At 39.6% G+C, this 25,390-nt stretch overlaps 5 protein-coding genes across 5 annotated transcripts; 3 read left to right on the top strand and 2 right to left on the bottom strand.

The window, feature by feature from the left end:
- Positions 1 to 263: 263 nt before the first annotated feature.
- On the top strand, positions 264 to 5,986 carry LOC306961570 (WD40 repeat-containing protein SMU1-like). The gene is made up of 12 exons (XM_079554373.1): positions 264 to 700; positions 1,257 to 1,467; positions 1,641 to 1,793; positions 1,868 to 1,984; positions 3,174 to 3,290; positions 3,413 to 3,532; positions 3,628 to 3,744; positions 3,818 to 3,945; positions 5,014 to 5,140; positions 5,249 to 5,404; positions 5,494 to 5,646; positions 5,802 to 5,986. The coding sequence occupies exons 1-12, from the start codon at positions 675 to 677 to the stop codon at positions 5,898 to 5,900; spliced, it is 1,524 nt and encodes a 507-aa protein (XP_079410499.1). The 5' UTR covers positions 264 to 674; the 3' UTR covers positions 5,901 to 5,986.
- Positions 5,987 to 6,956: 970 nt separating this feature from the next.
- Positions 6,957 to 12,170, bottom strand: dnaja1 (DnaJ heat shock protein family (Hsp40) member A1). Its single transcript, XM_079554374.1, has 9 exons — positions 12,049 to 12,170; positions 11,493 to 11,643; positions 11,247 to 11,430; positions 11,023 to 11,127; positions 9,583 to 9,810; positions 8,909 to 9,023; positions 8,534 to 8,649; positions 8,347 to 8,447; positions 6,957 to 8,279 (listed from the first exon to the last, which is right to left on the bottom strand). The coding sequence occupies exons 2-9, from the start codon at positions 11,622 to 11,624 to the stop codon at positions 8,046 to 8,048; spliced, it is 1,215 nt and encodes a 404-aa protein (XP_079410500.1). The 5' UTR covers positions 11,625 to 11,643; positions 12,049 to 12,170; the 3' UTR covers positions 6,957 to 8,045.
- On the top strand, positions 12,145 to 14,022 carry aptx (aprataxin). Its single transcript, XM_079554376.1, has 7 exons — positions 12,145 to 12,368; positions 12,449 to 12,495; positions 12,701 to 12,982; positions 13,073 to 13,132; positions 13,213 to 13,439; positions 13,544 to 13,647; positions 13,725 to 14,022. The coding sequence occupies exons 1-7, from the start codon at positions 12,239 to 12,241 to the stop codon at positions 13,871 to 13,873; spliced, it is 999 nt and encodes a 332-aa protein (XP_079410502.1). The 5' UTR covers positions 12,145 to 12,238; the 3' UTR covers positions 13,874 to 14,022.
- Positions 14,023 to 14,492: 470 nt separating this feature from the next.
- On the bottom strand, positions 14,493 to 16,901 carry scpp1 (secretory calcium-binding phosphoprotein 1). Its single transcript, XM_079554380.1, has 8 exons — positions 16,736 to 16,901; positions 16,586 to 16,640; positions 16,188 to 16,235; positions 15,852 to 15,905; positions 15,715 to 15,765; positions 15,574 to 15,609; positions 15,435 to 15,494; positions 14,493 to 15,124 (listed from the first exon to the last, which is right to left on the bottom strand). The coding sequence occupies exons 1-8, from the start codon at positions 16,738 to 16,740 to the stop codon at positions 14,594 to 14,596; spliced, it is 840 nt and encodes a 279-aa protein (XP_079410506.1). The 5' UTR covers positions 16,741 to 16,901; the 3' UTR covers positions 14,493 to 14,593.
- A 2,650-nt stretch (positions 16,902 to 19,551) lies between these two features.
- On the top strand, positions 19,552 to 25,181 carry sparcl1 (SPARC-like 1). The gene is made up of 11 exons (XM_079554389.1): positions 19,552 to 19,621; positions 20,595 to 20,644; positions 21,072 to 21,140; positions 21,218 to 22,015; positions 22,104 to 22,209; positions 22,535 to 22,659; positions 22,745 to 22,865; positions 22,971 to 23,107; positions 23,200 to 23,348; positions 24,693 to 24,841; positions 24,943 to 25,181. The coding sequence occupies exons 2-11, from the start codon at positions 20,597 to 20,599 to the stop codon at positions 24,969 to 24,971; spliced, it is 1,731 nt and encodes a 576-aa protein (XP_079410515.1). The 5' UTR covers positions 19,552 to 19,621; positions 20,595 to 20,596; the 3' UTR covers positions 24,972 to 25,181.
- The last annotated feature ends 209 nt before the right edge of the window (positions 25,182 to 25,390 follow it).

Raw genomic sequence — 25,390 nt, 5'->3', positions numbered from 1 at the left:
GATAAAAGTTATTTTAACATTTTGTGCGGTCTCGTCTAAACACAAACCGCGGTCAGGAAAGAGTGCTTTTTTGCCCTAAGAGGTCCTCACTCTGAGTGGCATTCATCCATCTCGGACAGATTGGTTATTGCTAAAAAAGAATGGCAAGAATGAAAGACAAAAGTAATGAGAAGTTGTATTTGTCAACAGGTTTGACAGCATTGTATGGGATCATCATGACGCACATGAAATTTGAATGGGTACGGTGTCCACTCGAGGCAAAGACACCGACAGAATAATAATGTGGTACTGATGCACGAGTCCTGGGGTTTGGTTCCAGTACAAAGGAGCACGCTGACAGGCACGAGAGCAGTGCGTGGTGGTGGTGCTGATGCTGCTGCTGTTGATGTCGTGGCGGAATGCCGCAGCAGCATCACTGGGCTCTCCTCCCCAACACGAGGCCACTAAATGCTTCTTTCTAACGGTGTGCGTCAGAGGGGAGGTGTAACTACCGTCGTTTGCGAGGCACAGACTGTCTGGTTTTGGACGACGCTACGTCTCCACACTGCAAAGCGCAAGCGGTTCACGTGGAGTGGGCGGTTCCCAGCACGCGGGTTGCACGTGGCTTCGACGAGCACAACAGATCGAAACAGCACACGGTCAGCCCAGTGCGCAACAGCAGCGAGAACAGCAGCATGGCCGTGGAGATGGAGCCCTCTGAGTAAGTGCTCTGGGGTATTTATTGCATGGAAACAGCAGTAAATAGGGATTGTTGACTTTTAGCTATGATATTATTTATTTATTATTTATTTATTTTTTCCATTCAATGCAGCTAATTTTTTTTTTTCTGGTTTTGTCATTAATTGAATTGTTTGCAGTCCATGGTTTGGCGATGCTCAAATGTTATTGTTTTCCTTTCTGGCTGCAAGTTTCCTTTTATGTTTAAATGTCTAATGTAGCCTATGTATTTCAACAATATTACAATGTATCTGTTTACAAGATGGCCAAGTAATTTCCCAATTTAAACTAATCATTAGCTCAGAAAATTCTGCATGTAACAAGAATCACAATAGTCACAGGACCAAAGTAATAAATACAGATTTCAAATGCAGTAACAGTTTGACTTTTTTAAGAGCATGTTTTGCTTTAGGAGGGAAATGCTGTTTTGAGTTTTTGCAGTTGTCCAATGATGGTAGATCATCCTATGATACAAGAGCCTACCAACAAGAGATGACTTGTTTGTTTCCTTGTGCTTATTTCACTTATCTGTCTCACAGTGTGATCCGGCTGATAATGCAGTACCTCAAAGAGAACAATCTCTACCGAACGCTGAATACTTTACAACAGGAAACCACGGTCTCACTGAACACCGTGGACAGCATCGACAGCTTTGTAGCCGACATAAACAATGGCCACTGGGACTCAGTTCTACTCGCCATCGAATCTTTGAAGCTGCCTGACAACACACTCATTGATCTATATGAGCAGGTAAGACAACGTTTATGACTTTTTATTCTAAATCAAGGCTACAGAGTGACAAAGAAACATGTAATTTTATGTTTCCTCTCAAAATGATTTCCTGTTCAATCACACTAGTTTGAGAACGCTGTCTAGATATGCTCTGCTCTTATTAAAGCTGCAGAATCCAATGTGTGTAACAGGTTGTTATGGAGCTGATTGAAATGAGGGAGATGGGTGCAGCCCGCTCACTCCTCAGACAGACCGACCCTATGATCATGCTCAAGCAAACTCAACCAGAAAGATACAAGCATTTGGAAAGCCTCCTAATGTGTACCTACTTTGACCCCAGAGAGGTAAGGCAATAAAATGATTGCCCCAGTTCACGGATGAGAGCAGAAAGTGATGTTTAAATGTGGTAAAACGGCAGGCTTACCCAAAAGGAAGCAGCAAGGAGAAGCGGAGAAGGGCGATAGCAGAGGCCATGGTGAAGGAGGTGTGTGTGGTGCCCCCGTCTCGTCTGATTGGACTGTTGGAACAAGTCGGTGTAAGTATGGGCTTATAAGATGGAGGGTCAATATTGTGGATTGTAAGCCCTTAATTATAACACGGTTATTGATGGGATCCCCATTAGTGCAGCCAAGCTACCGCTATTCTGCCTGGGGTCCAATAAAAACACATTGAATATGCAAAATGTATTACAACGTACAAAATACATAGTCAATAAATTTGCAGCACAGTTTTACAAACATGCCCAGTGTCCAGCCCAGGGTGCAGATTTATCCTTCATTAATGAGAGTGTTATGTGTTTTGCTCCAACGCAAGAGCCACCAGAAGCTTTCAATCCTTTCCAACGCTTGGAGCTTTCCAGACCACTTTTTCCATGCCTGCCCACATGTAAGGAGTCAAATTTGATCACTGTATTGGCAAAACCATATGTAATTCATAAATGCGTTCTTAACACAATTATATATATTTATTTTATTATATTTATATAATATATTTAGGTTAAGAGAAATATTTTACTATTTTGCAAAATCATCCAGGCTACTAACTGTTCAAAGTGTACTTTACTTACACAAATGGCTTTCTGCCATTTTCTTTTTTTCACGCACGCATTCACACACACGCACACACACACGCAAAAAAACAACTTTGACATCCCAGTAAAATGTTTTCCAAATAAACATACATTTTACAATAATCCAGATATAGGTTTAGTGAAAAAAACAAAAAACACACACACTAGGAAACAGAGGATAACGAGGGATAACTCACCTTTTCCAAGCAAGAAAAATGCAGTGTAAGAATACCAAATTTATACAGGGATATTATGGAGACTAACAAAGAAGAGCCTGGAGGATCAACAACAACACAGGAGTAATAATACACAACAATATGAATGAACTTAATTAACTTAATTTCATTGGACAATTAAATATTTCATTAAGTTTTAAATATTTCATTAAGTGTACCCTGAACATGCATGTTGCATGTTAAAGTGTCCTGCCTGCATGAGTAATGATCTTTTACTGTTTTTTTTCTTTTAGACAGACAGACAATATAAAGAAACTCTAATACAACTTTTTGAACAAAGAAGACAGATAATAGATATTCAGATAATTTCAATGGAATTTTGGTCCTTTTTGGAAATTGAATGACCATATAAATGCTGCCTGAACAAAAACACAGCCTTTGTTCTAATAATATCAGTAATTTCTTGAACTTTCATCTAGACCCAAAAAGTGCGCCAGTACCAAGGCCACCTCTCTCCAGACATGGGCTTTCACTCACCTAACAATGACCCGGTTGAGGAGGAGAGCTACCCAACACAACTGTATCGCCACATCAAGGTAAAACTGGTTTAAATTTGAACGGTCTGTTTTAGATTGTGCATCGAGTGACTTTTAACTTCTTTCATATGCTAATCCAGAAAAAGATGTTAAAACAAATGCTGATGAAATTGTATGTGCAGTTTGGAAGGAGGTCTCATGTGGAGTGTGCCCGCTTCTCTCCTGATGGCAAATACCTGGTCACTGGATCAGTAGATGGCTTTGTTGAAGTTTGGAACTACAACACTGGAAATATAAGCAAAGTAACCCTATTTTTCCAACTACAGAGCAGTTTGAAAAGTGAATCCAAACATGTATTTCATATGTTTGCCTTCTTTCTCTTGAATGGATTAACAAGGATGTGAAATACCAGGCACAAGACAGCTTTATGATGATGGACGAGGCTGTGTTGTGCATGTGCTTTAGTCCGGATGGAGAAACACTCGCCACTGGTGCGCAAAATGGAAAAATAAAGGTGGGTGAAAACGTTTTGCCAGTCTCTTCTTTGATCTCCTATCAAGTCTTATTAATTGTCTCTCTTGCACCAGATTTGGAAGATGCAGAGTGGCTTGTGTGTGCGCAGATTTGAACACGCTCACAGCAAAGGTGTCTCTTGTCTGAGCTTTTCCAAGGACAGCAACCACATCCTCAGTGCCTCATTTGATCAGACCATCAGGTAAATCCACAATCCACATCACCATTTTTAGAGCCTTCAAGAGCAGGAAGAACAGAAACAAATGTATAGACAAGAAAGCAGATTGCAAAATAATGGTTTGAGAGTAAGTTTCTACATATTAAAAGCCATTATTTGGATATGTTATTAATTTCTTACGGCCACATGGCTGCGCTGACATCACTCACAGCTTATCGGTAGTGGCAAGCGACTTATCAAGGTCTCACCACTGGACACAATTCATAATCATGATCAGAATCATCATGTGCAATGATACTGTATCAAATATACACACACCAGGAGCTAGATGTTTTCTTTTCTTAAGTTTGGTTTCGTCTCTACTTATGTGGGTGGAAGTAGCTTTGTTGACACCCAGCGTGATTAATTTGAGTTGCACAGTAATGCCTACTAATGTTGGAAGGGAGAGAATTCATTGTTCTGCCCGCTGTAAATGCACAAAATTACAATGGCTTTGAAAAGGTAGTTAAATCCCTGAAGTCAGTTGGGATTTTTTTTTTTTCATTATTCTGATAGTGTAAATGTTAGATATTTCAAGGATTACTATTATTTTTAATTAATTATCAACTAAAATATATTTAATTTTGTGTTATGTGCCACTTGAGCCTCGAGATCATGGGAGGAAGTATGGTACAAGTCAGCACAATTACATAATATTTAAATAAAGGAGTAACGCATGTAAAGTCAGTGCTCCTTGGATATACCGTTGACTGGCTGGGGGGGGGGGGTCGGGAGGCACGTGATGTGTGGGCGCAGATGAGATGCCATGTGCTCGGGCTCAAAGATACAACGTGTTCCCGGCTGTTGCGCTGAAGGGCGGCACTAAACTGTTTACAGATGCAAAATGATCCTGAGACGGAGACACTCATTTAGCATCGGGCATTTGTCTCGGTTTCTCTAATCTACGTGGTGAAGTAAATCCACCGCAGCTAAAAATAACACACCCGCCTGCACAGCAACAGATTTCTCCGCAGGCTTTTAAGAAACCTAGGAGACAGGAGATGTGTGGGGACGTGGTCTGGGTGTATTATCTCTTTGTCATGTTATTTAAAGAATCCATGAGCTGAAGTCAGGAAAGACATTGAACGAATTCAATGGACACACATCATTTGTAAACGACGCATGTTTCACACAAGATGGATTTCATATCATCAGCGCTTCATCAGACGGCACTGTCAAGGTACACCAGCCATGTGTATATTAACAAATTTAATGAATGATTGTGCAAAAGATAGTGTTGTAATTAACTTTTCACACTGGTCTAATTGAGTTAATCATTCCCCTATAGGTCTGGAACACAAAAACCTGTGATTGTGTTCATACATATAAATCACTGATCTCCGAGGTCCCGGTCAACAATGTGATTCCTCTTCCACAAAACCCAGACGAGTTTGTTGCCTGCAACCACTCCAGTACTGTAGTCATCATGAACCTACGTGGCCAAGTGAATAACCATATTTCTAAAATTCACTGCCAAATAGCAAAGCCGTGATAACTTTGCAATTTTCTTTCACCCTTTCACTCTTGCCTAAGACGATAAAAAGTTTTAGTGCAGATCGAAAGGAAGGCGCAGACTTTGTTTGCTGCACGGTGTCACCTCGGGGAGAGTGGATCTACTGTGTGGGTGAGGACCTGGTGCTGTACTGCTTCAGCTACACCACAGGAAGACTGGAGAAAACACTGACTGTAAGCTCTGCCCATGCAATTAATGACATAAACAGATGTGCTGCTGTTATTGGGCTTTTTCTTTTTTTTTTAAATCCATGTATTCACCTTATTGCAAAGATATGAGCGAGTACAGACAGTGACGATTTGGTGACGTGTCTCTTCTTCCCCTGCAGGTCCATGAGAAGGATGTAATTGGCATTGCTCACCACCCACACGAGAGTCTACTCGCCACGTTCAGCGAGGATGGCCTCCTAAGGTTGTGGAAACCTTGAACTTTGAACCTTGAACATTGACATGAGCGTTTATGTCCACTGAAAAGCAAATTGAGGCATTGACATTACAAATGGCCTGTATTTGTGTAAAAGAACCAGAAATGTTCACATTCTTCTTCCCAACTAACACTGCCCATAGCACTGCAAGTCTACAGTGCAGCTATTTCGCATTTGTGGCATATTGGCGGGGAACCTCTGGCGGGAAGTGAATAACACCTCATTATAGCACCTGATAGCTGGAGAGATGTAACAGTCTGCAGGTGAATGTTGTGTACAAAATGAGTCAGATTGGGATAGCGCGATGATTGGTCACAGCATCACCAGAACTGCAATTCTTGTGGAATCCTTGTGTCTGTCTACAGTGTTCTGTATTTAGACCATTAAGTTGCAGGTCATAAAGTGATGCCTGTGTGTAAGTCTTCCACTTCTCTGCCTTTTGGACATGAAAATTTGTATCGATAAACTGTGGTTACAACACAAGCCTTTTGTTTATGCATAAGATATCAGGTAGATGAGGTTATGGTGTTAAAATACTTTTGTACAATAGTTTTGTCTTCTCTGTTCTCTGCATGCTACCTCAGTGCAGTGTCTAAATGGATCTACACAAACTTTCTTATGAATATTAAACATGCATGACCTCACGGGAGCTGTAATGTAATTTGTGTGCATAATAAAAACAATGTGGAGAAAAAGTGTCTCTGCAAATGTATTTCACATATTGTAATAGATCCATGATTTCACTCCGCGTCAAGGCCAAAAGCGGGAATTAAACAGCGCCAGAGTCTGAACAACATCCCCCTCAAACTGGAACACAGCCCTAAAGAAAATGGATGCCTTGTGTGTTAGATACTAGTCAGAGTACTTTCAATTTTGCACCTTTTTTTTTTACCTGGTTAAGTAAATCAGGCCTTAGTGTTAAAGCATAGTAAGTGATTGTTAATTTGTCTGTGCCCAGTGATGAGTCACTATCACTTCAGACAGTAAGCTCCCACGTCGTAACTGTACACAGGATAATCTATTTCTGCTAAAATGAAAATTGTTTCAATGAGTGACCAGTTTATCAAACAATTTTATTTCAGAGGCAATAAATCACAAATAAATTGGTGCATACATTTAAAATAAAGAGAAGTATGAATTGATTCCCAGGTTACGATAATGGCCCATAACAAGACAGTGCTATGAGCCATATCAAAATAAGGCTAATTTGGCAGCTGGGGCAAGAGGCGGTCTATGGCGAGAAGTCAAGACACTCAGTAGTTTGCATGCTATTGTTAAAAAATGTGACTTAGTATTATGAATTTATATGGAACATCTTACTGACATTTACCATTAAAACAAATAATATAATAGAAATACTTTAGTAGCTTGGCATATTTGTCGACATAAGCACTAACATTTAGTGTTTCAAACAAGGCACCAGGTAAAAACCTGGCTTTTTAGCATGAACACCACAACAAACTTTTGGTCCTCTCAATAATCATTTGTAGAAGAGATCTAGAAAATGTGGCTCATAACAAGGTCAGCAGAATTATCAGAGTATTTACAGTATACATATGGAATAGATACATGTGGCAAAGAAAAACAATACAGCTGAAACAAGTGAATCCCAAGTCTGACCTGATTCATCAAACTCGTTTGTGTAAAGTTTGACATTTTTTCAAAAATAGCCCTATAAATGACAAAATCAACTTTGAGCACAATTCTTGCAGCAACTGAAATTGAGCCTTCACATTGTTGCATTGTGTTTTACAAGAATGTAACAACAGATTTAATAACATTATACAATAATTTAAATATTAATTGACAACTTTATGCAACACAATACATATAAAATTAGGCAAGGAGCAGCCCTGCTTAAGTAATTTATGCAAAGTCTATAGTCTTATTTTTGTCACAGTGTAAGAAAAAATTAACACTAAACCTATTGAAGATTTAGGAAATAGTCCTGGCTGGGACAGTAACATGCTTTGCTTTGGCAAAGAATACAACAGTATTCATAACGTAAAGTGTTATGACTGAGATTTTAGGATCTGACTGAAATGAATGTTTCAACAACTTCAACTTTGATTAAAAAGAAAAGATAAAAAAGAAAAGGTGCTTTTCTTTGTCAAAAATTACTACACTCTTGTCTAAACTGGTAACTGTTTAAGAAGTGTGACACTGAACCCCTCCAGCACTTCCATAGTCGTCTTCATCCACATAGTAGTAATGACTGTTGCGTCTTCTTCTGCTTTCAAAGTTGCACTCCTCCAGGTCAGCGTAGATGTACAAGTCGTCATCCATACTCTCGGGCTGCTCAACCTCTTTCTTTGCTGGAAAGTATCGCTCCAGCTCCTTTAGTTTATTTTTGGGGAGGAAATTTGCAGGGGGAAAGACAACCTAGTACAAACAAAAAACGTTACTGCCTCATCAAACTTTTGACCAAGACTAAACAATGAGAAATTACCTTGAAGTTGATAATAAGGCGTCCCTTTTCAAAGGGTCTCCGGTGGAGGGGCATGCCTTCATTTAGGACACATTTAGTATCTCCAGGTTTGATCAGCTCTCCTGTATGAAATATCAGTAAGTAATGTGTACTTCGATTAGGCCTACTTGCAGAAGGAAAACTAATTTACTTTAATTTATTTCTGTACCTTGCGGTGAGGTGATCAGAAGAGTTCTGCTGTCAAGAGTTTGGATAGGTTTCTGAAAGCCACACAATGCCTCAACCAGCTGTAGCTCCATAGACATAATCAAGTCCTGCCCTTTCCTTAGAGGGAAACGAGAACGAGTTAAATACTGAGTAATTAACAGGTGAAATGTCTGCATCTCTAAGCAACCAGTACAGTTGACAACTTAAACTGGTGCTTGAAGTTACAATTTTCCATATAAATCTAAGGAAGAAAGTAAAATCATGGCAATAACCAAACACCTTATTGTGTGGACAAGACGTTTGTGCTCTCTCCAGTGTTTCCCTTTAAAGAAATGTTATTGGTCAAACATGATAATTGTTACTTAAAAAGACTTACCTGGTGAATCGCTGATGTTCCTGCTGGTCAAGGACAAAAATAATATCACCAGGCTCAATTCCAGGCTCCTGATCGCCCTCTCCATGGAAAACAATCTTTTGCCCATCTCTCATCCCTGTTGTCATAAAATATTTACATTTTTGAATATATATATACATATACGTTTTTACCACCATTGATAGTAGCTTTTTAACTTATTTTACTGATGTCTGTATGATATTGACAGTGCTTAGTTATGGATGGCAAACACACTTCCCCAATCGGGAATGAATGAATTGGACTGGGAATCAGACCAAGATTTGTGCACACTGTGTGTACGTGTCATTTTCTCTGTTGGATCTCAGGGGGATAAGACAAGGTTCCAGACTCTTTGTATAGAATACGAAAAGAAATGTCTGGATAACTAAATTTGGGAATAAGGTTATCTGTGAAGGCTGCAAAATAGGATTTCTTTCACTGTAGCGTTAGCTTGCCCTGCTTAATCAGGCTTGTACATTAGCTACATTTCCCATAGTTTAGTTACTGAGGCTTAGCTTTGTAAAAGAAGTCCCAGTTTAATTTGACAGTTAGCCTTTTTCTTATGTTATCTCTCCTGAAATGTATTACGTGCATGGTCAGTAGGTTTAATAAAATGTCTAAGCAATGTACAGTATTATTACAACTTTATCTCAAACCTTTGTCAATGTGGACTTCCAAGACTTTTGTCTGTCGCAAAATCTTTCGGCCTGCACATGCTTTGCAGCGGTCCTTGTGACTGATTCGTTGTCCTCGGCCCTCACAGTTCGGACACACAGTGGAAATCTGCTGGACCATGCCAGGCAGCAGCTGGTGGACACGAACCTGCATGCCTGTACCTTGACAGGACATGCATGTTTGTGCTGCTCCTTTCCGACTCCCACGACCTACAAAAAGTAATCACTCTGTCAACTAACAGAAGACATACAACAAACAGATGAATAGAGTAGTTCTAAGACAGTAGAAGAGTATAGTGTAGCAAACCACTGGTGTTTTAGGCAGCCCTCTTTTTGTTTCATTTCTAAATGTGACCCTTTTAGTCTCAACTAAAACTCAAACACGTTTTGGGCAAGTTTTATTCTAGTTTAAGTCAGTTTCATTAAAAAAAAAAAAAAAAAAAAAAAAAAAAAGGAATTAAGTATTAATAGCCTAACAAATAAATTTCAATAAGTATTGAAAATAACTTAGCTTTTGATAGTCAGATTACACCACAATGGGCAGAAGTGTTTTGGCTTCTCCTAAAAGCGGCTGCTCTCCTCATCCTTCAATCATAGCTTCCAGATTTTTAATTAACAGCACCGTCTGCACAGTCGTTCATCAACATGCTTCCTGCGTTCATACGCTACTGCAGTGGTTCCCAAACTTTGTGGAGCCATGTGCCCCCTGAAGCTTTGAGTGACCAATCGCGTACCCCATACTTTGACGTGATTGAAAACGCTGTGCGTATAGGACACATAATAAAATATCTATTTTACTAGAGTGAACTCAAGCAGGTTTCCCACACTTAAACAATATTTGTCTCATCTGGGTGATTGGCTATCAAGAAGAAAAGTACTAATTAAATACAAACATCTTAAAAGATGTCATGTTTTTTATTATTTTATTATTATTATTATTATTATTATTATTTTGAAAACTGTTGAACTGTTGTGTGAATGAGTAAAGCAGAGTGTTTTGCTTTGTCCGAGTGGACCAGGACGCTTTTGTCACTCATTCTGAACATCACTGATTTGGAGGTGGCCTCTACGTTCTGGACCCGCCCCTCTTCTTTATGTAAATATCTCCCTCAGTGTCAAGCTGCTGGCAGCTACAGATCCAAATGTGCTGGTTGAAGCTTTCGTTATGCGATGATAGATTAGGAGATTAGCATGGCTCCACACTCAAGCCCCGGTTGCAAACGTCTGAGTCAGACAAACCACTTTATCACATTTTCTTCTCGTCACCGTAAACTCTCAACCTGTTTCAGTCACCAGAGAGCTATTTTTAGCTCGTCACCATTACGTTATGGTCATTAAAAAAAAGGTCAGTCAATGTAATGATTTTGCTATAGTATTTGTTGACAAAAACAACACTGTAGCGAACAGACAAAACCATTGTACCTTCACATTTTTCACACAGCATATTCTTCTGGACTGCAAGTTTTCTTGTTGCACCATTGTAGAGATCTTCCAAAGAGACACTTATTTGATGAACAATATTCTTTCCTACAATGAAGAAAAGTGAAGACAAATATTACAAACAATGTCCAGATAGTAAATTGTTATAAGACTAACTCAGAAGTGTACATAATGTTAGCACACCATTTGTAATTTAAATGACATACCTTTTCTTTCTCTGTGCATTCGACTACCTCCTCCAAAGAACATATCAAAAATGTCCATGGGGGAAGCAAAACTCCCACCTCCTCCAGTGCCACCTTCCTTTATGGCCTTTTCGCCTCCACGGTCGTACAGATCTCTTTTTTTAGCATCTGACAACACTTCATATGCCTGTGAGATCTGCTTGAACTATGAAATAATAGAGGTTAAAATCATGTTTGCTTACACCTCTTAGTATCTGCCCTACTTACCTTCTCTCCCTCAGTGGGATTTTTGTCAGGGTGGTATTTCAAAGCCAATTTGCGATATGCCTTTTTCAGTTCATCTGGTGTGGCAGTGGGATTTACTCCCAATATGTCATAAAAGCCTGTCTCTTTGACCATGGCTGACTCTTTGGATACACTAAAAGTGTTTTAACGGAAGGGGCAAAGAATTAACATTGACACATGTATATGGTATAAACAATATTCAATATGTGAAACAGATATATATTAGCACAAATGTGGTAAATGTGGTCATATGATCTTCACAACATCTCCATTACATCTCCTCACTGCTTAAACAACTGCAGTAGCAGAACACAACAGTCAAGAGCTATGTCTGCCTTGCTGTGTTGTAACTATCTTAATAAGCATTACTAACAACCATAAAGCCACGTGAGCTAACCAGGAGCTAACAAGCCAGGTACTAGCTAATTATTAGCTTCTTGTTACATTTACAACAACTATTTATATATTTTTTACCAAATACAGGCAAACCGACTGCCTTACTACCTAAATAAAAGCGTAATATTTGATGTAAACTGACCTCTGGTGGTTTAATTTGAGTCGAAAGACTTGGGCAGATGATACCTTTCGAGAGATGTTTTGCTCTTCAGCAACGAGAACAGGAAGCTCAGAGCTTCATTTCTCTGACGTCATCTGTATGCGCCCCAACAAAAACAATTGTGTGGCGTGATCCAAATGAGAAAGAAATAAGAAGCTAAAACTATGACAAAATGCAACGTTGTTGGCTTCTTAGCAAGGACAGTATCCATAAACCAATTCAATTGCCTCACTTGCATGCGGTCGTCCTGGGTCGAGGACCTGAAACAACAATTAAAGACAAAAAGTGCTCCCGTCAGCAAGGTAGGCGGTCAATTGGCGCGTTGCTTTGTTGCTTCATAGATCATGAATTTGTGAACTATATTTGCTATTTGTATTACCAGTGGAACTGAAAGCAGATTACAACAAAGGTTATGTCAAAGTAAAACAGGTGAGACTGAATCCAATCCACATCATTTATCGTTCTCTCGAACTTGGTTTAAAAAATAAACAATAAAACAAAGATTCATCTACTAAGCTCCACCTCATGATAACTAAGATATCACAGTAGATGAGCTGCAGAAAATGTTTTCCATGTTCTAAATCTGATGTAGTTCTCAACTCTGATAATCACATTCTCTCTCCTTATTGCAAAGCTTGGCTTGAACCCCACTTCAATTGACTCAGCTGTGATTGGCAAGGGAAATGAGGTCAAGATGAAGCCTGGACAGCAACTGCACATAGTCAATGCGCAATACCCATACACTGTGCAGTTCAAACAAGACCTCAGTGGTATACAGCGTGAAGTCAAAAGACCCCGGGAGCCTCTTCCTGTGAACAATGAATCTGGACAGGCTACAAGCTCAAATACAACCAAGAAGAATGACAGAGAGGAGGCTGCAGTGGCAGACAGACATGCTCAAGTCCCAAAAAGCACTGTAGGTTTATATACAGTACATACATAGTTGCCAATCAAAATGATTACTGTAACACAATAAGTAACAAGTATTTTATCAATTTTGTTGTAGGAAGGTTCTGGGCTTTGGAACCAAGGGCTCAAAGTTTCAATGCAAGACCCAACAATGCAGGTTGTTCCTGTCAAATTTAAAGAATATTACATACATGGTTATAAATGCCTTGTTGCTTAGAATGACTTTTTTTTTTTTAGGTCTACAAAGATGAAAACGTGGTAGTTATAAAAGACAAATATCCCAAGGCACGATACCACTGGCTAGTTCTTCCGTGGCAGTCGATTCCCAATCTGAAGTCACTATGCAAGGAGCACTGTGATCTAGTAAGACACATGCACAACATTGGAGAACAGATGATTTGCCAATGCCCACACTCTGACTCTTTACGCTTCCGTATGGGCTACCACGCTATTCCCAGTATGAGGTTAGTATACACTATTAAATCGGCTGCAGAGATCGATTTGTGTTTACAAAGCACTGACAGAACTTGTAGAGTGTTTGATCGTCACTATGCTTATGTTTTTGAAGCCACGTTCACCTCCATGTGATCAGCCAGGACTTTGACTCTCCCTGTCTTAAGAACAAGAAGCACTGGAATTCATTTACAACAGATTACTTTATTGAATCTAAGGGTGAGCATAAAAACAATTGCGTGTAACTTATCATTCAATTTTATGCCAACTATAATTTATAATTTGGTTATTCACAGATGTTCTTCGAATGCTAGAAACGGATGGAAGAGTCAGTGTTAAAGAAGGCACAAGTGAATTGTTGAAGCTTCCTCTTCGCTGCCACATGTGTCACAGGGAGCTCTCGACTATACCTGCCCTGAAGGAACATCTCAAGACACACTTCTGAATGGAAACTGAGAACTGTTTAAGTGACAATATAGACGCTGTAAAGTTGTGTTTTTGTTTGACTAAATTTATAACTTTTTCCAGTGCAGTTGGCTACCGTTTCCCTTCCCAATGTTGGCCTACATGCTTGGATTTTGTACTTCTTTGTTGATATTGAAGTTTTTTTCCCCCCTTCATTGTTGTTATTACTTTAAAAAGATTGGCTATGTCAGTTCTCTGTTCTATCAAAGTAAAAAAGAAAAAAAAGAAAACATGTCTCCATCTAGTGGAAGCCTTGTGAACTACAGCCACTATGGAAACGAGGCAAGGCGCCATAGGCCTTATCGTTATACATTCATAGTACAATCTGCCGTTGTTGTGTGTAAATGGCGAGTACATTTATAGATCACCAAAAGTAACGAAATAAAACAAAAAAGGAGTGGCCCGTACGGGGATCGAACCCGCGACCTTGGCGTTATTAGCACCACGCTCTAACCAACTGAGCTAACCGGCCATGTTTCACCACATCGAAATATGTATTTATATTGTTTCAAAGACACTGGGTTCAACAGATTTAAATTACGTATTTATTTGAGATACATAAATTGCACAATTTAAATCAAAAGTTAGCAGTAGTTAAAATGGAGATGCAAAAGAGTAAACTGAAAATACTGAAGGTTGCAGGCAGGTGACACTGGAAGTGTTTTAATTTAGTTCGTGTATTCAGTTCATAATGTTTTCATCATCTTCTGAGGCTTAGCTCCCTGTCGTCCTCGTCTGGCACCATCAAATTGTCCACTGAATAATTGGCATCATCCCCTATGTCCTGGAAGAAGTACTCTTCGCTTTCGCAGCTCTGGGTTCCGTTCACACAGTCTTTAATCGGACTGAGCTCTTTGCTGTCGCTGTTACTGCTGTCCTCCTCAGAGCTCTCGGAGCTCTGTGCGCTCTCTGACGCACTGTCACTGGCCTCTGAGGACGTCTCGTTGCTCTCGCTGCTCGAGCTCTGGCTGCTGTCGGCCGTGAAGGTCACGAGGGCGGTGTTGTCGGTGCTTTGTGCGCTCTCGCTGCTGGAGTCAGTCCCGACAGTGGCTTTCTGCACCAATGCCACTTTAGCATTGCTGCTCTGTTTCAAAGTCTTCACGGTGGGAGGTTGAATCGTCTGCTTCTCTGCCAAGTTCTTGTTGAGAATTTCAGGCTGATCTTTCACCTCTGTGCTGTTGTCTTCAACGCTTGTGTCTCGCACAACTGTCGCAAATACTCTAACCCAGCTCTAAAAGAAAAAAACAAAACAGAACATTTAGTTATGTCTCAAACAAAATATTATATATAGTCTACAAACTGTAACCAGAAATACACATATGGCCTATTTGCTTATAGGTCAACCAAATGCTGCTATAAACTACAATCACATTTACTTCTCTGAATAGCCACTTCAGTCTTGCTTAGGAATAAAAAAAATAAACAGTAAAGCTCATTATTTTTCACATGATGAACAGAATGACACTAAACAGCCAGACTGACAGCATCGAAAATTCTTCCTAAACCAACAGAACCCATTAAATCTACAGCATGTACCATACCTTTCTAACATTCTCTTCACTGCCCATGCTGTCATCTCTAGTTTCAACCAGCAACTCAGTCTGGAAAAAAATACACAACACAATTACATATAGCATGCTATATTAAAGTAATAGTAATAGTTTCTACATTTCAACCTACCTCATTTGATTCAACAGAGTCACTTTCTTCTGATGTCTGCAACACGGGTCAAAGACACATTAATGTATGATGCATAATATAGTTTTTTTTTAATGCAATTAACAAGATATATATTTTTTGTACAAGTGGTTTCTAACTCACATTTTCACTTGACTCAGATTCTACCGACTCCGATGATTCAGATTCTGAACTCTAGAACGTGATAAATAAAAGTTACAACTTATATGCAACAGAAAGAAAACAAAAGACAAAACTGTTCCACAGACTGTAGAGTTTACCTGAACGTCTGAGGTGCCATTTCCAGATGATTGTGCAACCAACAAAGTTTCTGTCTAAACAGACACATGCGGTTAGCCAAGACCAAAACATTTGTAATTATACTCTATTGTGAACAATCAAGCCTCATCTTTGCAATCACAGAGTAAATCATATAACCGGGGGCCATTCATTTAAAACCTTGCCCAAGCAAGAATTATTCCAAAAGGGTCCAGACATATAAACAAAAGAAGCGTGGAGATGCAGAAAAACTCCAACCATAACTTTACTGATTTACTGTTTGTTGAAAGAGCTCAATGTTACTTATAAGCAGTTGCAGTATTTTAAAAATATCTTACCGAGTTTGTGTCTTGCTCTGGTGAATCCAAATCTATATTGACACTGATCTGTAAAATAATAATAATAATAATTAGCTTTGACAAGACAAGGTTCAGTCTTCAATCTTTTAGTAGTGGAGCTTGTACATTCTCTCTCATACAAACGCCACTACTAAAAGATTGAACCCTAAAGCTTCTTGCTGTGTGTGATGTCTGAGCCATTCCCCTCTTACCCGTTACAGTTTCCCACTGACACTAAATACAGCTTCACCCTATTTTGTGTGTCGTAACTACAGTAACTAATGCAGTACTTGTTAAACTTTTGCATTGGTGTCAAATCTTTGAATAGATTGTTTTGTCTGTACATGTAGGTGACAGCGGAGCACGGTCATACATCAAAGTGAAACAAAACTACTTACTGGGCTTGCAAAAACTGTACAGATAAGGCAAAAGAATATCATGATGGCGTTCACCCTGCAAAAGAATAATAAGGGTCATTTAAATTACTGCCATAGAGCAAGCCTATTAATAATGCACAAAGAAAATATGAACAAAAAAGCACAAGTTACCTCATTTTTGTTGTGTGATTCCAAACCTGATGCAGTGCTATATTCCTGTAATGCTACGAGAGTCACGTATGCAGTATTCAAGTGTAGTTGTGATGCTGAGGATCCCCTGCCCTGCTGTATATATGTTATGCCCATTAAGATGCTTGCATCACTTCCTTCCGGTTGTCTGTCCCCGCAAACATCACAAGACTTTTTTTTTTTTTTTTACCCCAAAGAAAGAGCTGGAAAGACACACAAAATGGAAAGCAGACGATAATTGGACTTGCATAAACACACTGGGTTGGCTCATTCAGACGCCGTCCCTCCTTCCCCTGTCAGACTTATGTGAAATATAGTTTAGCATACTCAACCATAGGGTTTGTGGCTTGGTGAAAAAACACATTCTCCCACTCACAGAGGAAAGGAGGGCCAGGCAGGGTCATGCTTGTTTCCGCTCAAATTGCGTGTTTTCTTGCTTTGATAGTGACTGCCTTAGTTTTTATTAGTTAAGTTATAGCGTCTTGCCAAATTTGTTTCTATAAAAGCATGTAATATTTTCCACCACAGCCATGGGTTATGCAGTTAAATTGACAAAACAAAATATCAGTTTTAATTTGTCACCACCTTTCCAGTTTTAAAATCAAGCTGTTCTTGGAAAACGGGCTTGTACAGTAAGGTCGAAAATAGGACTTCTGTGAACATCATAATTGCTTCCTGGATATCCATATATGGCCAAGCTTAAAATAAGATTACAGAATTCCTAGTTTAACCTCACACTGGATTTCCACGATGCCAGAAAGACCAGTAATTACAGTGGATATTCACTAGTCTGGAGCTGTTTGCCCAAACCACAGCTACCAGCGCTGGAGGGCTCTGCTTTACACAGAGGCGGAGGCAGGAGAAGATTGATGCCTGTTGTGGCACTCAGACTGACATCAACAAGCTCTGCATTTAGTTTTTACATTGTTTTAATAACATATTTGTTGTGTGTAATCATCTAATCTCCAAAGCAGAAAGGTCATTAAAAGTAGTTGGCCAAGAAGACACGAAGTGCAAACGTACCTGTTCTTTAAACATATCACTTATTTTTAATTTTTCCAGGCATTACGCTGTGACTAGAGGGTGGAACCATTCAACTAAATTTATCATAAAGAATAAATTAATGCATCTATTTGGAAAAGCTGGGTGTCATATATTCCATAGTTGGTTTAGGAGAGCAAAGTGGGTCAAAATCACAATGTGCCGCCACCTATTTAATTTCATTTTTTTGTTTTTTTTGCGTCACGGTGACGTGTAAACAGGCAGCAACCTTCCTCTCTCTTGGTACAGCTGCATTTGTGGTTTCTGGGTTCCACATTGTTTTGCTGGATATTTTTGTGCGTCTTTGCCGTGTTTCAACCAATTTCAAAGTTTCCTAATATTGTAATTTGAATTGGTATGTAACATATAAAAGCCATGGGACTAGAGACTTGACTTGGACCGACAACAAAAAACATGGGACGTGATTTGGACTTGGGTTCAAAAGACTTGGACATGACTTACAGGTTAGAGAGTTGAGATTTGACTTTGTCTTGTGTGCATCTCTGCTCAACAGTGATCTAAGCACTTGCTAGAGTACAAAAAAAAAGTCAGAAATGTTCCAATCAATTCCTGGGAGAACCCCAAATGTATAATTATAAAAATGTTTGCCCTCTCTTGTTTGGGAAAAAAAACGTTCCAACTTTGTATGTGGCATGACCATTTCAGAACATGCCCCTTGCTCTATTATAGGAGCCTCCAACCTTTTGGACAAGCTACTTTTACGCAACAAAAACTTCGGAGAGCAACTTATGCTTCAAAGACATTCTTGTAACTTGTGACAAGTGGAGTTCACCCAGAACAATCAGTGGCCAAGATTATATTTCAAATACATTTTGACTTGTTTGTAATATTGTTTCATTATAATACAGTTTTATAAAGAAAATGTAAAGTAAACAATCTGATGATAACTGCATTAAATTAGTCAGACTTTGTCATTCAGTGCCAAAGTACACAGAACATAATTGTGTTGGATTGTACTCGCAATTTCTAAAAAACTGGCACTTAAAAAAGAGGTAGTGTGAGAAATAAAGTGCAACCAGCATCAGTGGCCAAGATTATATTTCAAATACATTTTGACTGTATAGTTTACTATATGGACCCAAATGTTAGCAGATTGTGGTTCAGTATGTTCAGAACAAAAAGAAATGCATCTTAAGTCATCAAGCGTACGTAGAAATGTAGAAAGTGTTTGGCAGCTACCTAGAAAGGCCTGAAGAGCTACTGGTTGGAGATTCCTGCTCTATTATGTCACAGTGACATCTAGTGGTCACATGTCACAAGGAGTTAACAATATCTACAGAGATTAGGGAAGGAAATGAGACTATAAATAATCTTTAGCCGTGAATACTAATTCTGTTTAAATGTTGTTCATGTTGCTGTATCACTCTTCTCAGACGGTACTGTCTATATCAGGGATAGGCAACGTCATCCCGGGGGCCAATTCCAGCAGAACCTCTGGCCCTCAAGATGATTTTGAGAAATAACTTTACACAAATCAGAGATCAAATGCTTGTTTAAGTACTCAAAAATGTGAAAAAATGAATTACCCAATTAATCATACTGTATATGATGCACAACACTGGCATTTGTTGAAAGTGGTGCTTTACTTCGAGATTCATTTGGGGGGTTCGGCTCTTGGTCTTTTCACAAAGAAGAAAATTGGCCCTCCATCAAGCAAATGTGCCTACCCCTATGAGAGTGAGCAGGGTGGGACCTCTGTGACGGAGTGGTCCGGGAGAGCGTCTGTGATGATCCAACAGAGGCCTGACAGGTTCAACACAGACACACTGACATTCAGACGCTCTTCTCTGTGACTGCCACCCTCAGGTAATACCATATTCTTCATTGCTCTTTTGTTGTTTTTATTTATTTAGCCTTTATTTAACCAAGTAAGTCCCACTGTGATCTAAGATCTATTTTGCAAGAGAGAGACCTGGCTAAAATGGGCAGGAAATGATCGCTTTGATAAAGCTTTTTATTGGTGACGAGTTATCAATGAAATAAACCTTAAACATGTGTGTGCACTTATATTTAAGTCATCTTATTATTTACAATGTATTTTGCATTAAAGGTGTAATAGATTATAATGTCTAGCATCACTGATAAAAGACTGTTCAAATCCAAATGATTAAGAATAATTTTGTTTGTAATATTGTTTCATTACAATACAGTTTATAAAGAAAATGTAAAGTAAACAATCTGATGATAACTGCATTAATTAGTCAGACTTTGTCATTCAGTGCCAAAGTACACAGAACATAATTGTGTTGGATTGTACTCGCAATTTCTAAAAAACTGGCACTTAAAAAAGAGGTAGTGTGAGAAATAAAGTGCAACCAGCATAGTGCAAAAAGTCTTTCCTCGATTAAAGCCTCAGGAGGTCACAGGATATTACAGACTGTGCCAGTCTTATAGGCCTGAAGCGTAAGGTCCATATTCTTGCATCTTGGTAATAAACCAAAGCTATTCCTAACATCATATTACAAGAATCCACTGGTTTTGGTCGGCTCCAGTAAACCCTGTGTGCCTTTGCCAAGTGGATGGACAGATAATGTCTACTTTGTTCATGTCCAGTGGGACAAAAAGTTTGTGGACTTAGTCAAATTTCTTCCAGTCTGGTGGCTTCTGATGTTTGCTTAACTCTGAATGTGACTTTTACGGGACCATGTGTAACCATGACAACAGCTGTGATGGACACGTCGGCAGCAGAGAGACTCTGCTCTGATCTGCTGAGTTAATTTGGTCTCGAAATAAAGGTATTCTAATTTAAATCGTGTTTACAACTTTCCCTGTCTTTCAGATATGAGGACCTGTCTGATATTCATTTGGTTACTGGCAGCAACTTTTGCGGTAAGAATTAAATACAATTCTGCGCAGCAAAAGTTTTAATCGGTGAAAAAATGATGTTAGTTTTATTTAGATTATTAGGAGAGTCTGTATGCGACCAAGGACAAAATACATTTGGACAAGGGCTTAAAATGAAGAAAAGAGTTTAGGTTTAATAAAAAAATGCATAAATACATTTGTAAAAAGCATAAACCCCACAACAAGAACATATTTTGCATTTGAACCCTGATTTAGCCCCTTGTTATTCTGTTCCGTTACATCTACACCTTCACCATCGCAAAATTGAACCAGCGTCTTAAAACAATAGCCCTTTTGTGCTGTGATGCACCTCACATTGTTTAATCCATCCTAAAATCTATTCAATTTTTTTTTATTCTATACTTTGTAACATATATTACTAAATGCAATAATCACACTTCTATTTTCGCAGGTGAACGCAAAACCGCATGTAAAGCATCATGGTTCACACAAAGTGTCCCATGACAATGACAATAAAAAGGTAACTCATGTCTTAGCATTCAGTTCTATGGCTGCAAAAAAAAGTCTATTTTCAACTTTTTTCCCCTTCTGACCAAGGATGCTTCTGCAGAGAAGTTCGATCAGGCTTCGGTTACATATGAGACCAGTAGCCAGGAGCAAGATGCGGATATAAGTGAGGAGAGCGCTCACAAAGACCCACCCTCAGAGAAGACCAAGGGCAAAGATGCTGTCCTGATGAGTGAGGGGGAATTGGAGGCCCTGGTGAAGACTGAAGACGACAACGAAGACCTGGTAGATTCTGAGTCATATGATACCAAATTGGAAGTAGAAGCAGAAGATGAAATGAAGGAGATTAAGGCTAAGCAAGAGCAGTTGTTCGAGGAGGCCGACGGCAGCACTGAATCTGAACTTCCCGTAGATTCGGACTACGCCAGTGACAGCAGCATCTTACAGCTTGTCAAGATCCAACCAGCCAAAGAAATGGATGTTAAACCTGAGTCTAGTGTGGATGAAACAAACTTCGAACCTGTCCCGAAAAATGACGACAAACTGGACCAAAAACTGAATGATAAATCTACCCGAACAAACAAGAAAGATCTGGATTCGGTGCCACACGACGTTGCAGAGCTTCAACATGATATGCCCGTGCAAGGAGAAGAGGAGGAGGAGGAGGAGGAGGAGGAGAGGAGTAAGAATGACAGTAATGTTCAAGGCAGGAAGAAGCAGAGGAAGCAAAAGAAGAACCAAAGGTCGAGGAAGCATTCTCCACAGAAAGATGAGGCTGAGGCAGAACGGAGCACAGAGGAAACAGCCAAAGAGGAGCCAGTCCAGTCGGAGGGCAACAGCACGGACAGTGGAGCGCACAAGACTAAGAGGAGGAGGGCCGGGAAATGGGTATATAATAACACATTATCTCTCACACAATAAACTCCATGTGTAGTGTAAACAAAACATTTATTTCATCTTTCCAACCATTTTCCAGGGGCCGTTAGTAGGAATGAATCCGGTGCAGATCCGAGCCACAGTGGACCTCTACCCCAGCTCGAGAGCCGCTCTGGCAGGAGTCACACATGACCTTGAAGCCTCCGGTCAGTTTGTTTTCAGCAGCATACTATATCCTATGGCCCAACAGTCCCAACAATCTCATCCCGGAATCTGCTGACCAAAACGCCCCGCATAAACTTCCACATGACCTGTAACACGGCTTCCCGGTCACTGGCAAAACACAACCTCGGCAGGTTTAAGAGTCAATGAGAGAGATCAAGTGGACTTTAATCACAGGACAAACTTACATCACTATGGAATGCGTGGGATGTAGTGGTGGAAGCGTTCTGGTTTTATAAAGCTGTGCAGAGTTCAGAATTCTTATTTTTCATATAAAAGCTTATTGGGGTTTGCCTTCGTGTTTTGCAGCAGATCCATGCGACAGTTTCCGGTGCAAACGGGGGAAAACATGTAAACTGAATGAAGACAACAAGCCGGGTTGTGTCTGCCAATTGCCCTCCGAGTGTCCGCCCAGTCTCAATGAGCTGGATCACGTAAGTATTTGAAGGCATCTTAGGCCTCTGGATCTCCCGTTGGCAGTGAGATCATTTCACATGAGGTTTGTTGATGTTTCTGCAGGTCTGTGGTACAGACAACAAAACATATGACACATCCTGTGAACTGTTTGCCACCAAATGTAACCTAGAGGGCACCAAGAAAGGACATCGGCTTCACCTGGACTATACTGGACCATGCAAATGCAAGTGCTACACAGTGTATTCCTAATTACAAATATGGCAAAACTGATCCCAGTAGTTTGTAATGTATTTCACACTGTGTATCCCCTCTTTCTGACTTACCCTAGTGATCCCGCCGTGTCAGGACACAGAGTTGGTCCAGTTTCCCTTGAGGATGAGGGACTGGCTGAAAAATGTACTGCTACAGCTGTATGAGCATGACACCACCTCCCCGGGCTTCCTCACTTCCAAACAACGCTTCAGAGTAATATTTTTTAATCCAGTTTACATCTACGACTACTAATAACCCAATGTTGCAAGATGAATACTTTGGGTGAATTCATTTGTATGCATTAGGTTAAAAAGATCTTTGAGAGTGAGAGGCGTCTTCATGCTGGTGATCACCCTGTGGAGCTTCTTGAACAGGACTTTGAGAAAAATTACAACATGTACATCTACCCAGTGCACTGGCAGTTTGCCCAGCTCGACCAACACCCATCTGACAGGTACATTAGCATTTATGTATGTACAGAGGGAACCAGATTTTTACATACACTATATAAAAAGACACATTTGCATTTTTTCTCAGTGTCTGACATGAAACCAGAATGAACTTTTATTTTTGTAGGTCAATTAGAATTCAAAAAAATATTTATATTTGCTAAATGCCAGAAGTATGAGAGATAGAACTTATTTTACTTTTTACAAAGCCAAACGTTCGTCCAAACAGAACTGGTGTAACTGAGCCAAATGTGAAGGCCACCTTGAGATCAGAACTTTGCGATAACCTCTTCAAAACATTGACGTTGTTATCCTTCAGCCACTTTGTAACCAGTATTGTCCTTATGCTTAGGGTCATTGTCCATTTGGAAGATCCATCTGTGCTCAAGCTTTAACTTGAGCACAGATGTCTTGAGATGTTGCTCCAATATTTCCACATAGTGTTCTTTCTTCATGATGTCATTTATTTTGTGAAGTGCAGTCCCTCCCGCAGCAAAACAACTCCACAGGATGATGCTGCCACCCCTGTATTTTACAGTTGGGATAGTGTTGTCAGGCTGCAAGATTCCCCCTTTTTCCTCCAAATGTCACAATGGTCATTATGGCCAATTTTTCTTTTTTTCCCTATCAGACCACAGGATATGTCTTCAAAAATTTTAGTCTTTTTCCTTTTTTTTAATTTGCAAACTCCAATCTGTCATTTTCATGCTTCTTCCTGGCAGAGTACCCTATCAGTCCATGTTGGTACAGGACTTGTTTCACTGGATAATGACAAACTTTTACCCATTTCAGCATCTTCACCAAGCCTTTTGCATTTGTTCTTGAGTTGATATTCACATTTCCGACACAGCACGTTCATATCTGGGACACAGAACCCGCCTTCTTTCTGATCTGTATGATGACTGGACATTTCCATCATTGTTTGAAAGAACCTGATACCTTCAAGTGTCTTGAAATTGCACCCAAGGATGAACCAGACATCCAAGGTCATGACATCGTCATCTGGGCTTTCCCAAATTGTTTAAAGGCATAGTAATCTTAGTTACTTTTGACTTTGTAGGTAGTAACCAAAAAAAATCCCAAAATATCTATCTCTCATTCTTCTGGCATTTAGCAGATAGAAACATTTTTTAAAATTCTAATTGACCTAAAAAAGGAAAAGTCAATTCTGGTTTCATGTCACACAGTGAGGGGGAAAAATGCATATGTGTCTTTTTATAAAGTGTCTGTAAACATCTGGTTATCACTGTATTTTTGGAAGTTGGGAGAGTCCCCTATGGGGTCAAGTTTAGAACCAAGAATCTTCAATAAAAAACAATACTCACTGTTTTAATCCTTGTACTTTACAGACAGCTGTCCCACTCTGAGCTGGCCCCTCTGCGTGTGCCCCTGGTGCCAATGGAGCACTGCACGTCCCTCTTCTTTCAGGAGTGTGACTCTGACAAAGACAAGCAGGTGTCCTTCAAAGAGTGGACTTCCTGTTTTGGCATCAAAGAAGGTTTGATTAACAAAATAACCAATGATATGAAATTTCATGAACATATCTGAAAGGTATTATTCAAGAAATGTCATTAATGCTTTTCCTGCTCCCGTTCACAGAGCACATGGATACCAGTTTGCTTTTCTGAAGACTGTAGAGCTTCTTGCATTTGAAGAGATACTGTCTCTTTCCCAAATACAGACGAACCAACCCACTTTGCCTCCTGTTTAGAACAGACTTTGGAGTCCTCTTTCTTTGTGCCATGCTAATCGTGAATATACATTAATTGTATGTAGTTAGTTTCAGATATGAGACTTTAAAGATTTATAATTTTTAATATAACCATTTAAACGTGATACAAACGGGACGAGTTTACAAAAGCCTTCAGTAGTTGACTTGATCTAGCTTGTCAGTATAAACATTGTCCATTAATTCTTTTTGTTTTTTACTTCTGTAGAAATTACTGTAAATGTATCTGTCTATTCAACTCTCATTAAACCTTTTTAGAATAACACAGTTGCTTTGTTTTAGACATACATACATTCATTATTACAATGTATATCCATG

The sequence above is a fragment of the Gobius niger genome, assembly GCF_951799975.1.
Source record: "Gobius niger genome assembly, chromosome: 3".
Taxonomy (NCBI): domain Eukaryota; kingdom Metazoa; phylum Chordata; class Actinopteri; order Gobiiformes; family Gobiidae; genus Gobius; species Gobius niger.
This window is presented reverse-complemented; position numbering and strand designations above follow the sequence as displayed.

What these genes read in the sequence shown, in the direction of transcription:
- LOC306961570 (XM_079554373.1), top strand. Translation starts at nt 675, where the DNA reads ATGGCCGTGGAGATGGAGCCCTCTGA. An exon ending in GTGGAGATGGAGCCCTCTGA is followed by an intron (nt 701 to 1,256) that starts GTAAGTGCTCTG and finishes TCTGTCTCACAG; the next exon opens with TGTGATCCGGCTGATAATGC. An exon ending in TCATGAACCTACGTGGCCAA is followed by an intron (nt 5,405 to 5,493) that starts GTGAATAACCAT and finishes CTCTTGCCTAAG; the next exon opens with ACGATAAAAAGTTTTAGTGC.
- dnaja1 (XM_079554374.1), bottom strand. Translation starts at nt 11,624, where the DNA reads ATGGTCAAAGAGACAGGCTTTTATGACATATTGGGAGTAAATCCCACT. An exon ending in ATCCCACTGAGGGAGAGAAG is followed by an intron (nt 11,431 to 11,492) that starts GTAAGTAGGGCA and finishes ATTATTTCATAG; the next exon opens with TTCAAGCAGATCTCACAGGC. An exon ending in GCCTTATTATCAACTTCAAG is followed by an intron (nt 8,280 to 8,346) that starts GTAATTTCTCAT and finishes TGTTTGTACTAG; the next exon opens with GTTGTCTTTCCCCCTGCAAA.
- aptx (XM_079554376.1), top strand. Translation starts at nt 12,239, where the DNA reads ATGCAACGTTGTTGGCTTCTTAGCAAGGACAGTATCCATAAACCAATT. An exon ending in TGCAAGACCCAACAATGCAG is followed by an intron (nt 13,133 to 13,212) that starts GTTGTTCCTGTC and finishes TTTTTTTTTTAG; the next exon opens with GTCTACAAAGATGAAAACGT. An exon ending in CACGCTATTCCCAGTATGAG is followed by an intron (nt 13,440 to 13,543) that starts GTTAGTATACAC and finishes ATGTTTTTGAAG; the next exon opens with CCACGTTCACCTCCATGTGA.
- scpp1 (XM_079554380.1), bottom strand. An exon ending in AATCTGAGTCAAGTGAAAAT is followed by an intron (nt 15,610 to 15,714) that starts GTGAGTTAGAAA and finishes CCCGTGTTGCAG; the next exon opens with ACATCAGAAGAAAGTGACTC. An exon ending in ACTCTGTTGAATCAAATGAG is followed by an intron (nt 15,495 to 15,573) that starts GTAGGTTGAAAT and finishes ATTTTTTTCCAG; the next exon opens with ACTGAGTTGCTGGTTGAAAC.
- sparcl1 (XM_079554389.1), top strand. Translation starts at nt 20,597, where the DNA reads ATGAGGACCTGTCTGATATTCATTTGGTTACTGGCAGCAACTTTTGCG. An exon ending in TACTGGCAGCAACTTTTGCG is followed by an intron (nt 20,645 to 21,071) that starts GTAAGAATTAAA and finishes CTATTTTCGCAG; the next exon opens with GTGAACGCAAAACCGCATGT. An exon ending in CTTCCAAACAACGCTTCAGA is followed by an intron (nt 23,108 to 23,199) that starts GTAATATTTTTT and finishes TGTATGCATTAG; the next exon opens with GTTAAAAAGATCTTTGAGAG.